Source organism: Antechinus flavipes, chromosome 4 (assembly GCF_016432865.1).
Source record: "Antechinus flavipes isolate AdamAnt ecotype Samford, QLD, Australia chromosome 4, AdamAnt_v2, whole genome shotgun sequence".
NCBI classification, from domain to species: Eukaryota; Metazoa; Chordata; class Mammalia; order Dasyuromorphia; family Dasyuridae; genus Antechinus; species Antechinus flavipes.
In genome coordinates this window covers 349,261,781-349,274,546 of record NC_067401.1, presented here as the reverse complement: position 1 = coordinate 349,274,546, position 12,766 = coordinate 349,261,781, and the positions used below count along the sequence as shown (strand labels likewise).

General features: G+C 35.5%; 2 protein-coding genes across 3 annotated transcripts in view; both read left to right on the top strand.

The window, feature by feature from the left end:
- Positions 1–7,435, top strand: part of LOC127562373 (uncharacterized) — a 34,513-nt gene extending 27,078 nt beyond the window's left edge. The window contains exon 3 of the mRNA XM_051998030.1: positions 5,871–7,435. Within this exon, the coding sequence (XP_051853990.1) occupies positions 5,871–6,027 (157 nt within the window). The 3' untranslated portion in view covers positions 6,028–7,435. The remainder of the gene's footprint in view (positions 1–5,870) is intronic.
- A 56-nt stretch (positions 7,436–7,491) lies between these two features.
- The window catches only part of TAGAP (T cell activation RhoGTPase activating protein), a 94,665-nt gene continuing 89,390 nt past the window's right edge, over positions 7,492–12,766 (top strand). For both annotated transcript variants that reach the window (XM_051998029.1, XM_051998028.1), the window contains exon 1: positions 7,492–8,254. The gene's annotated coding sequence lies outside the window, so the exon portion shown is untranslated. The remainder of the gene's footprint in view (positions 8,255–12,766) is intronic.

Below are 12,766 nucleotides of genomic sequence, written 5' to 3'. Positions count from 1 at the left end.
CTTGTGAAGGTTTACAATGAGTAATTATATACATGTACACCAGCTTCCTTCCTGTCTACTAATGGAAATGTGTCTACCAGACTGATCTTCCCAACCGGTGCTTCCCCTGGATGTAAAGCATTTCGTTAGTAGTGTCTACCCAGAACATTCCACCCACACACAGGAAAACAGAAGATGAATGAAAAACGTGAGGTGGAGATTTGGTCAGAGTTATCATTTTGCTGGTTTTTGGAGAGACAAGCAATATAAAAAGTGGGTTTGAACTGTCTCAATTGCCCATTTAAGAATAAAGAGCTAAAAAAAGAAAGTCTGCCAGGGAAAGTGTGGCAGCTTCAGAGAAACAATATGCCAGTGCCCTTTTACATATTGAGGTTAACTATTAAGATAATATTAGGTATCTCTCATTAACATTATTTTTCAGTTGTGTTTGCTTATGATCCCATGGAGCATGGAGAATACCAGACCCTTCTACTCTTCACTATCTCGCGTAGTCTGTCCAATTTCATCTTCATTTTCCTGTGATCCTATCTATTCATCTCACCTTCAGCCATCTCTTTTTTTTTTCCTTTTGCCATCAATCTTTCCCAATATCTGGATCTTTATCAATGAGTACCATCTTCTCATTATGTGACCAAAGTATTTAAACTTTAGCTTCAGTATTTGACCTTTCAGAGGATAGACTGAATTAATTTCTTTACATATATTGAACATTTTGATTCTTAAACATTTTCTCCAACACCACAATTTGAAAGCATCAATTCTGGGGTGCTCAGCTTTTCTTTAGTCCAATTCTCACAGCCACACGTTGCTACTGGAGAAATCATAGCTTTGACTATGCAGATCTTAGTCAGAAAGATGATGTCTCTGGTTTTTAGTCTATTCCTCCACATTTGGCTTCTTTTAATTGCATGAATGCAGTTGCCATCTGTAGTGATCTTTGAGTCTAAAAATATAGGATCTAATACTGCTTCATTTCTTCTTCCTCTATTTTCCCAAAGACAGTTGCGAAGATCTTAATGTTGTCTTTTTTTATGTTAAACTTCAAGTCATCTTTGACACTTCCTTCTTTCACTCTCATCAAGAGGCTTCTTAATTCCTCCTCACTTTGTATCATTAGAGTAGTAGTGTCTAAATATAATCTTATTCATGCCACATAACCATTTCCCACTTATGCTCTTCCTTAAGTATAACACATTAATGGAAATGTATGTGCTTACTTATATCTCTTATTTCTTTACTGTCCTTTGAATTATGCATAATTTTAATTCCTTGGAAACTATGCTCTTCCAAAATTCACTTCCTTCTGACTTCAGGGCCAGTGCTCTATCCATTGCACCATCTAGCTTCCCCATCAAAATTCACTTCCATAGAGCATCAATGATGAGTATTTTAGATTGAAAAGATGCAACAGAGAACATATTGAGATTATCAAAAGCACCAAGCATGCCATTTCCTGAATGGAATCTATTCCATCCTTACTATTCAATAAGCACTGGAACAATGGGTGATATCTACTCTCAATAAAGGACCAGAGTCTCTCCCCTCCACCTCCCAATTGCAATTCTACAAATGGCACATAGCTAAGCTAAAAGAAAAAAATTAAGAATATTTTTGCTGTCCAAGTAGATGTGATTCATATCTACACAGGTTGTCTAAATGAAGCTCACAAAAATGATGAAGAAGAAGAAAGAACTCTACAAAACAGCTCCGTTACAAATATCCAGATGCAGTCCCTAAGCTAGAAATAAAAAAAAATCATAATGAGTCATTTTCCAGCCTAGGTCAGGATGGGGAAGCTCTGAAAATTCTATGGTCAAACTCTAGCCAGTGGTGGCCATGTAGAACATGCCATCAAAATGAGAGTCTGAGCACCAGAGCAAGAAGGGGCCCCAAATTCAGAATGGAAGAGAGAAAAGAAAATGAGGAATAAGAGGCTAGATTAAGGGGCAGATTATTTATAAACAAAATAAACTCAAAGATGTAAAATATATGTATGTATGTGTATTATGTATGTATGTATAGTAGCTCTTTTTGCAATGGAAAAGAATTAGAAACTGAGGGGTTATCTGCCATCTACCACCAATTTCCCAAAGGGAATCATTGAACAAGTTATGGGATTTAAATATGATGGAATACTGTTGTACTAAAAGAAATAATGAGGGGAATGATTTCAGAGAAACTTGGGAAGACTTGTATGAACTGATGCAGAATGAGGTGAGCAGAATCAGGAGAATAGTTTATACAGTGGCAATTATATCATGAAGACAATCAAGTTTGAGGGACCAATGATCAATGATGGAGGTATTGAGATAACCCAATTCAAATAAGAGACATCTCCATATCATCCAAAGAGAATTTCTACAAAATCTCCAAGGAGGCAAGCTGGAAATTAGGGACATATAGGGAAGCTTTTCCCTATATGCATACTCTCCAAAGAGTTTTCTTTTTCTCTCAATTTCTCTCCTAAGAGATTTAAGAGTCATTTGTGTTTTTTCTCCAGCTAAAAAGAAAGATCTTCCTTCTCATATACCTCTCAATGTAGCCATAAATTGTCAAGTCAAATAATCCAAGACTTATTCCTCAAGTCACACACAGACAGACACACATATACCCACACACACACAAACACTAAGCACTTATATAGACAAACACTAAAGGTCTACAGAGCCATTATTCTTACCTCATTATTGTACACCTATGAAACCTGGATGGTTTAATATAATGAGCATTTTGTTCCTCTTTGAGAATGAAGGACAAAAAACCAATTGATTCTTTATTCCTATCATCATGATATGGGCAGTGTTTGAATAGGAAGGAATGAAGACAAAATAAGGCTCTATTCTACTTTTTTTTTTTTCTGGAAATCATTCTCATCATCTTTTAGTAGATTTGCCTTAAAAATCTGTTATTTGACCATCTTGATTTCTTCCAGTGCCATAATGCACAAATATTTTTTTTCCTTCTAGTTCCACACATAATATTTAAATAATTTAACTAGCAGTCATGTTGTACTGGACATTACTAGGCAACTAAATAGACACCAAATTATGGTGTAAATTTTAACATAATTACTCTCCCCAGAAAGACACAGTTGTTTTCTTTCAGTTAGGTACTTTAATATAATACTTATTTCCTATTTCTGTGGGTCAAAAAAATAAAGGGTTGAATATCGGAAAGAAAACAAATATTTAACAATAAGACCCACATTTTTTCTTTACCCAACATACATCATAGCTTTTTATCAGAGCAACAATAGCAGCACAGTTAAAGTGTAATGCTCTGGGAATGTCAAGGGATCAATAAAAAGAAACTAATAAATGGGGGAAGGGGTTTGAAGAGGAAAAAAATACTCTAGAGCTTTGACGGAAGTAAAACGGGAGATGATTTGAAAATAATTTTAATATCAATCCAGCCAAAAAAAGAAGGAATATTGAAAAAGTCATGTCTTGACTTTATGGTAAGCCTATTGTGCTTCTTGATTACATCAATGAACTTGCACTAGTTTTTACATAGAACTTCAAAAACAAAGATTTTCTTTAAATGAGCCATTAGACCTTGCCAATTGGTGAAGTATGGATAATTTTCTATTGCTATTATTTGAGTAGCACATTAAAAAAAAAATCTCAAACTTTGAGCAAATAGCATCCCAGAGTCCTCATAGGATGAATTCAAAAACATAAACTGTGTGTGTCATGTACTTTGAATCTGAAAATAATCATGAAGGAGTGGGAAGCCAACTAAGAATTATTAAGAACAACCGAATATACTTATTCTGGTACACTGCTATTAGTCATCTGGCATATTCCAAACAATTTGAAAATGCAGCTAGGAATTGTCTTTTCCAATCAATGATTCTTATAATCTGTCTTTCCTTTATCATTTCTACTTCTCTTTTCTCTTTGCTTTAGCTAACAGTATAGGGGGAAAACACTGTCTGAAACACAAACAATTATTTCATGCCTTCATAAGTTGGTCTTTTTTAGATTGCTGACATTTAGTTGATTTCATCTCTACTTTAGAAAAACAAAACCATTAAATTCAGTGAGTGAATTGTGTGCTGAAGGTGGTATGCTCTGTTCACATGCAGAGTTCAAAGCAATGAAGGATGGTGGAAAGACCATTAAATTGGAAATCAGAAGCCTGACATTTGAATTCCTGGCTTTAACAGTGTTAGTTGGTTCTATTTGACTTCCAATAGCCCCAACTATGTCTTATACAGGCTTAACCCATAGAGATTCCAAAGGTGGGCATACTTACTAAGCTTTTCAGACCAGGAATTAAGGAATTTGTGACATAATTGCACAAAAATTTCAATTCTACAAAACTTTTTAAGCACCCTCTATATATCAGGTATTGCTCTAGATGCTGGTTGAAAATACAACAGTGTCTGCCATCAAAGGGTTAACATTCTACTTGGGGAAAACAACATGTATATGAACAAATAAATACAAATTTGGCATAGAGCCTTTTCAGGGAGATGTTTTTAAAAAGAAGCAAGGATATAGAAGTAAAAGTGGGAAAATGGTAGACAGGATTGAGAAACCTGAGCTAGTTATTCCTAAGGGAGGCCCATAACACTCACATTAGCTGGTTTAAAGTAGAACTCTCTGCCTTCATGTCCCAGAAAAAATTCTACCTTCTACAGAAAATCTTTCCTCATCCTCCTTTAATTCTAATGCCTTCCTTCTGTTGATTATCTTCAATGTGTGCCATATTTAGCTAATTTGTATATAGTTGTTTGCATATGATCTCCTCAATTGAACTTTGTCATTTCTTTGTATCCCAAGTGCTTGACACAGTGCTTGGCACATAAAGTGCTTAATAAATATTTATTAACTAATTGATTGAAGCAAAAAATACTATTATGAGCCAAGAAAGATCTAGAACACCCAAGCATCTGAAAACAAAATTGAATAGCTAACCTGGTTCCTTCTGAAACATCAGCAAGGGGAGAGGTCTGAACCAAAGTATCTAAACTGTGTATCTTTAAACCTCTGGGTTTGGGAGAATCTATATATTCACTGCCTTCCCAGTATTTATTTAAGCATATTTGTTTTTTATTTCTTTTGCTTGTATGGTTATGAATCAAGAAATGTATAAAATTAAGTCATACTTTTGTGGTCTATTCCATCATTCCATGTTCATGTGATGGGTTCCCATTGAAATTCAGCAGTGAAGAGAGAAGGGATCTGGTGGGTGGGAGCATGAGCCAGTCTGGATATGACCACACCTTAAAGCCAGTAAGATGAAAAATACTTCTCTAAAAAGGGTCAAAGGTAAAATATAAAAATAAGGCTTTCAAATTAAAAAAAAACTGATAACTATATTTCATATACTTGATTTCCTTTTTAATCTTATATATTTGATTTTATACATTTAAAAACAAGTTTTGAAGAAGGGGTCCATAATCTTTACCAGACTGCTAAATGGATCCATGACACACACAATAAGTTAAGAATCCTTACTATAAAGTAGCCACCTCTCTGGAAATGATGGAGAGTTTGTCAGTAACAAAAGGAAGGTGGTAATAATATAATGGCTAATATTTACATAGCTCTTAGTATATACCAGGCATTGTACTAAGCATTTTATATATATTATCTCATTTTATCCTCAAAAAATCTCTGTGTTATTATTATCTTCATTTTACAATTGAGGAAACTGAGGCAAATAGAGTTTAGGTGCCCAGAGTCACAGAGATAGGATGTGTTCGAAGAAGGATTTGAACTCAGGTCTGATGCTCTATCCACTGTGCCAACTAACTGCCCCACAGAATATAAAAAGGTCTTCCAAATTTCCAGGGGATAAGGTTCTAGAAAAAAGTGGAAGAGAGTTTCCTTTTAGTAATTTTTTTCTTTTTTCTTTTTCAGAGGCAGCCTGGCAGCCCTATCTGTTGAACAAGACCCATCACAGAACAATGCAGAGCCAATCCTCAGGGATGAAGTGCTGCTGACTCGGGGTACAAAGACCAAGCAGAGGCACCTTTTTCTTTTCAAAGATGGTCTGGTCATTGCCAAGTTAAAGTAAGATTTGACCTTATCAACTAGTTTCTGCTAACAAACCAACCCTTTCTATGTTGCAAGTACATGGGGCAGTAGGGATAGGAAATGACTAAAGAGACTCAAAAAAGAAAGGGTAAGGGTTATTAGAAATCATTAACAATTCCCTCATTTTATAAGTGAAGAAAAAGAAGCCCAGGGAGAGAAACCCAAGGAAAGTAGTGGAGAAAATGTTAATGCAAATTAAGTTTAAAAGTTTATAGTGCTTTTCAGAGAGCTAGTTGTTAAAAATTTGCCAGCACTTTCCTCCACAGGTAGCAAGTGAAACCCAGATCCTCTGATTCAATGCTTTTTCCACTGTTATGAAGCTAGGAATTATATTCTTCATTTATCACTTAATCACTACATGCTCATGATAATGCTTTTGTTTTCAGTTGAATTTGATCACTTCCACCAATATTTGTTTAAGATTGAGGGAAAAAAAGGTAAAGAGGAGGAGCAAATGCAGAAATGCCTAAAGTTTTCCCTAGGAATAAGTCCTAGGCTTGCCTGTAATGTTTTAAGTTCATCTGACCCTCCCCACCTCCCCACTTTCTTCCTGTAATGTGCAAGATATGTAAAATACTGAGGGCTATTTATGCTAATTAATTCCAATTACTTAAAACAAGAATCTCTGTTTTAGATCATGAAGCTTAATATGTAGGGTAGATATGAAAGCCAGTGGCCAACATCTCACCCACCTTTTCACCCTAACTCCTTCTCAGAAGTTCTTGAGGATTCTCAGCAGAGAGAGGAAGAAGCATTATTGGGAAGGAAGACAAATAACAATGTTGACTCTTTTTCTGCCTTATTCAGAAATATTACTATTGGTTCAAAAGTGTTGGGACAGTAATTAAAAAGGGAGAGGAAAAGTAACATTTCATACAAAAATATTAGAGCCCCCAACCCTAAAATATAGAAAAGTGAATGTGTAACTAACTTTGTGTAGATTAGATCTATGGCTTAGTTGGGCATACAGAGATATTTTTAGGGATATGGATTTACTTTAGAAAGGGGCAGGCAGGGATACAGTGAGGGACTTACTTCTAGAAGACAACCTGTGATGTAAACTAAAACCCAGAAGTTTAACTTCTAAGAGAATGTATCTTAGAACATCTGTTCTTGGCTTTCAGTAACCACTGAGAAACCTAGGAATGGAAAGGCTCTGGGTTAAAATGTAGGAAATTTGTTTTTCTTGACTGTACATGTTTCTAACAGAGACATTTTTTATTCTTTGTGAATTAAGAGGGAAAGGCAGAAAGGACAGAAGGCATATTTTCATTCATTAAAAAAGTGAAATTTCAAAAGAAATAAGAAAGTTAAAGAGAAAGAGAAGGGGGAGAAAGAAAGAAAAAGGAAAAGAGGAAGAAAAGGGGGAAAGGGGGAAAAGGAAAGAAAGAGAAAAGGAAGAAAGGAAGAAAGGAAGAAAGAAAGAAGAAAGAAAGAAAGAAAGAAAGAAAGAAAGAAAGAAAGAAAGAAAGAAAGAAAGAAAGAAAGAAAGAAAGTAAGTTACGTTGTCTTCCAGAAGCAGATTCCTTATACAGGTTCCACTGTAAAAGTCTATATCCCTAGTACTATCTCTGTACCCCAACTAAGCTGTAGACCTAATCTATACAAAGCTGCTGCTTATAAATCCACTTTTCATTATTTTAGGGTTGGGGGTTCCAAAATTTTTGTGTGAGATGTTACTTTTCATCTTTCTTTTAAATTATTGGGTAGGAGACTTTTGGGCCAATTTCATCATTATATAATGGGGATATTGAGAGAAGCCTCCCTGATCTGTGGGACTAATGTCTTCAGCAGTCATCCCATGGAGCATATGTAGAGATGGAGCTGTGAACTGGGTCACTTCTAGGGAAACACTTGCTTTGGTTCAGTACTGAAAGATTTTCTCTTTGGGATGATACAACTTTCCTTATTGGTCTCTATGGAGTTGTACTTTGGGATGACACCACAATCCCTTATTTACATCAATCTCATGGGGGACTTATAAGGGACAGATGTGTCAACAGCAAGCATAAGTCCAGGGGAGGCAATAAGAGATTTCTGAGTCATCCCAAAGCACACGTCCTACTGCAATAATCCAGAGCACATGTCTTTCCAGAAATGGCATGGGACCCAGGTCCATCACTATGCATGTTTCTTGGGATGGCTCCCACAGGTCCCAATCCAGCAGATGGAGGGATTCCCCTGATTACTCCCAATATACTATAAAGGTGAGTTCTCTGATACTGACTTGAGGACCTTACAATAGATGAGATCACCATTATAGTGTGGAAGGGATGCATTAGACTTGAAGCCTTCCCCATGGTTGAAGGATATAGTTCTCTAAACTTTATTTGTATTGCAAAGAACCTACACAGTTATTTGGATTATATGACTGTCTGCAACAGGTTCTAAAGAGGGGAAATAGAGAAAATTTAGCTTGATGATAAAAATCAAAGGAAAAGGACAATGGACAAAGGAGTATTAGTAAGGATGGCAAGTGAATGCCATTGAAAATACTAGAAGAAAAAAATCATGAGATGGTTAATGTTGGCTGAAGAAAAGGGGTTCCATTGATTTTATTTGTTCAGCAAATAATCTATTGAATACCTACTATATGAAGAGCATTGTAGCTAGCTGACCCTACCTGTCCTCATGAGTTTACACCCTAGTTGGGGCTGGCAGGAAGGGGGAGGAGAGAGGAGTAAGACAAACACAAATAAGTAGCTAGAGGGGAAAGTGAGAAGGAAACCAGAAGTAGGTGATTTTTGTTAATTTATCAGCATGAGCCACCAGTTCCTTCAAAATATTTTTGAGTTGTTTTCATTAAATTTCCCTTTTAAAGAAAAGATATTTTAAGTCTTAAAGGAAAATATTTCACTATATTTTTCAAGAACTTCTCACACCCACCCTACTTTTTTTTTTTAAGTTGGAGATTAAGGTTTAAGAGATTTCAAAGAATTCAAAATATGCTTGACTTCCTCTATCCCTTATCCAAATCAAGGAATTTGTTGTTTTTAAAGACATAAGGAAAGCCCCTGAAGAGTTATCGACAGGTGGGGAAATCCTACACTGTTCATTGTGAAGCTTTGTTTCATTCATGACACAAAGCGGGGATTTCTCAATCTCTCCACTCATAATCTCATCCTAAATGAAAGTGAAACTGCCCCCTTCCCATGCTTGACTCTTTAGTGTGAACAGCCTGCTGGTATGTGGGCTAAACCACCTCACTTTTCATTAAACCAAATAATCCCACTGCAGCTAAACTTACTCTGTAAATGGGAGGGCATTAAACGTAAATTGAAGTCCTGATTTAGGACCTATGGGATAACTTAGGGCTACCTTCATACACTAGCTTGGGAAGATTATTTTGGCTTCCCTATTATAGATGTTGCTGCTACCAGATATCCCTAGGAGACTTGTGAGCTCACAAAGGGACCAAAATGTCTCCTTTTCCTTCAGAGTATGTATGTCTATATGTATATATATGTATACATGCATGTGTATGTATGTGTATATATACATACTCAGCTGATATTTTAATAAATAATATACCTGAGCTCCTAGCTGCCCAGTTTTTAGGGGCATCAGTTGGGCAGTTAGGAGCTCACATTACACAATCTATGAGTCTTACATATTACTCAAAACTGCTGACTTTGGTAATTCTTCTGCTTTCAGTGCTATATTTGGACTAGGATTGTGCCTTCTGGTCTTTATTGCCTTAAAAAAATAATAACAGTAGAGGGACTAAGGAAAACCCTTAGTTCAAATCTGGCCTTTATTAGCTATGATCTGAGCAAGTCACTTAACTCAGTCTCACTTTGCTCATCTGTAAAATGGGGATAAAAACTGTACCTATCTCACAGATTTGTTGTGATTAAACGAATTAAGGTTTAGTGAGTTGAAGTACTTTGCAAACCTTAAATTAAAACATCTATTATTATCATTATTAATAACAAAACAATAATTCTTTAAGGTTTGCCAGATTTCTAAGAGACAAGCTTTTTCCTAGATTTTCTGGACATTGTTTTGATCCATAGCTGTATCTCTATCCCTTTTGGATAAAAGTTCTTTCCAGTAGTGGATTCCCCCAGCAAGTGAGAAGACTTGCTAGAAAAGATCCTCTGGGCAAAATAAAGCCACCTTTATTCTTTATGATTCTAGAAAATTAACTATCTGTGTTTGGAAGGGAATGGGGATTGAGGTTAAGTGACTTGCTCAGAGTTACAAAGCTGGAAAATGTCAAGTGTTTGAGGTTAAATTTGAACTCAGGTCTTCTTGACTCTGGAGCCAATGCTTCAGCTACTAGGTCACCTCTTTGTTCCATTAACAGTCTTTTAGGCTGGAATGCTCCTCTGCAATTAAACCACATTATAAATAGCAGTATTATTTTTCTTTTAAATTGTACTGTGATTATTTATTTTTCCTCATCCTGTTCCCATCATCACAGGTGAAGTCCATTAAAACAAAAACCCAATTGCCAGCACTCATTGGCTTAGGCAACTTCCTAGGCTGGGCCTTGTACCAGCTAAGATGCTCATAAAGAATTTGGCTGGAGATACTGCACATGGAAGCTTGGTCATCATAATGGTAGGGCCAAGAGTGTTGGGAAGAAGAATAATAGACTTTCCCTTGGCATTGATTCAGGCCCTTAAATAAGACCAGGAGAAGGCCTGCTGACTGAAAGCAGGGAAAGAAAGTTTATTATTTCATTCCAACTTACAAGTGGCAAGTTGGAGTAAAAACGTTTACTTCCATGTCAAAAATTGCTCATAAACTGAAATGATGAAACTCCTTCATTAGATCAGGATGGTATTAGACATAAATCATAGATCTAGAGTTGGGAATTAGAGGTATTGAGTCCAATCCCTTTCATTTCATAGAAAAGGAAACAAGCCCCACAAGTGAGTTAAGTGATTTGTCCATGTAGGCTAGCTTATGTTACATGTTATGTTAAGTTTCTTTTGTAGTTAAGATTTGGGGGATACCTTCCATCTTATGTTTGTCCAAGGCTGTCTAATAACAAATCATATAGAAGAGTTCTACTGTGTTCATTAAAATACTATATTTATTAAATGCCCAGAACACCTCTATGATAGCTACTTGGGAATGTAAAGACAAAAATGACATCTTTCCTGTATATTTGCTCTCTTTTAGATTTGAGATCTGATCATTTAAAAAAAAGTGTTATGTGAAATTCCTAAGCTGAATTTGAATTTAGCAAGATGTGTCTTCCTGACTCCAGGCCCAGCATTCTATCTAGTATACCACCAAATTGTATTATCATTATTAATTTAACATTATATGTATAATAGGCACCAAGCTGCCTATTATACATATAATGTTAAATTAATAATGATAATTTATTATAATAAGTATATATTACAACCAAACCTCAGTATAAAGTTATAATACCCCAACAAAATCTCAATCAGGCAACTGTACATCATTATTGTGATTATCTTCATCATTATTGTGATTAAACTATTGTGAACAAGGCTCTGTTAAGCATGGCAAATTCTCCTTAAAGGGATAAAATATCTAACACATTCTTGGAAGAGAGGAGATCTTCAAGTATATTTTATTTATAAGGAACTTGACATATTCAGTATTATCTAATATACCAGAAACAGTTCTGAAATGACCTTCTTGCCCCTCAATCTTGTTGTAGTAATGAGGTAAGGAAATTAATTGCAAACTCTCAGTGTTCACATTGTCCCAAAAGTTTAAGTGTAGATTTAAGACATTTAAGCCATTAAAGACTTTTGACCAACACAGAACAGTTCAGTTTCATCTACTTTGAAATATGGTATGTCCCCAAAATCTTAAGGTGGTTTTAAGTCACCAAAGTTTACAACTGTTGTAAGACTTTTGTTCAATCTTAACTGTCCTAAGATTTGGGTGACATAACTTAATTCAAAGTAGATCAGGGCAACCTGTGTAAGGAACTTCAAAGATCCATCCAGTTTTAGTCAACTAAAATTCTAGTCCAAAGTTGTCTGCATAATACCTATTTCACTCCTTGCCAGAAATTAAAGCTAAGTAATTCTATTCATTAAAGTTAAAGAGGCATGTTTTCTGGAAATGTGTTTCTGACTTTTCTGAGATTTAGGATGCAAAGGCAAAGTCAGCATCTGTCACTTACATGGTAGACTCAGATTTATTATTCTTTATCTGTCATTTTTCATTAAATGCTATCAATTATTTCTAATGTACCTTGCAAATCATAAAGCAATTTTAAGTTTATCTTACAGCAAATCTATGAGATAGAGATAAAACAATAAAGGATTGTTTTTCTGCAAGAAAAATCTGAAACTCAGAGGGATTAAGTGATTATTCCAAAATTTCACAGTTAAGTGAGCCGCAGAAATAGATTGTACTCAAGTAATCAGTCTCCCAATCTAGTATATTTTTAAATGGGTGTCACTGGAACATAAAGACATGTAATGACTATTGATGAAGATAATGTTAAGAAAAAACATAATTCCATTTCCCAATCTCCTGTCACAGTTGCCCAAGGATCCTGTGGGGAAAAGTTCATGATCAAGTCTTAATCTTAATCTAAAAAACATCACCCTGATTTATCCCTGACCCACATCTCTTGCTTCTCTGCTTCCTTCTCTCCTAGAAAAATAAGACAGTTTGATTAAGGAGACCAATGGGGATTCTTAGAAAATGATGCATCCAGCAAATAAAAAGGGTCTACAGAAATATCTTGCACAAGTTTGCTGCAATAGCACTAT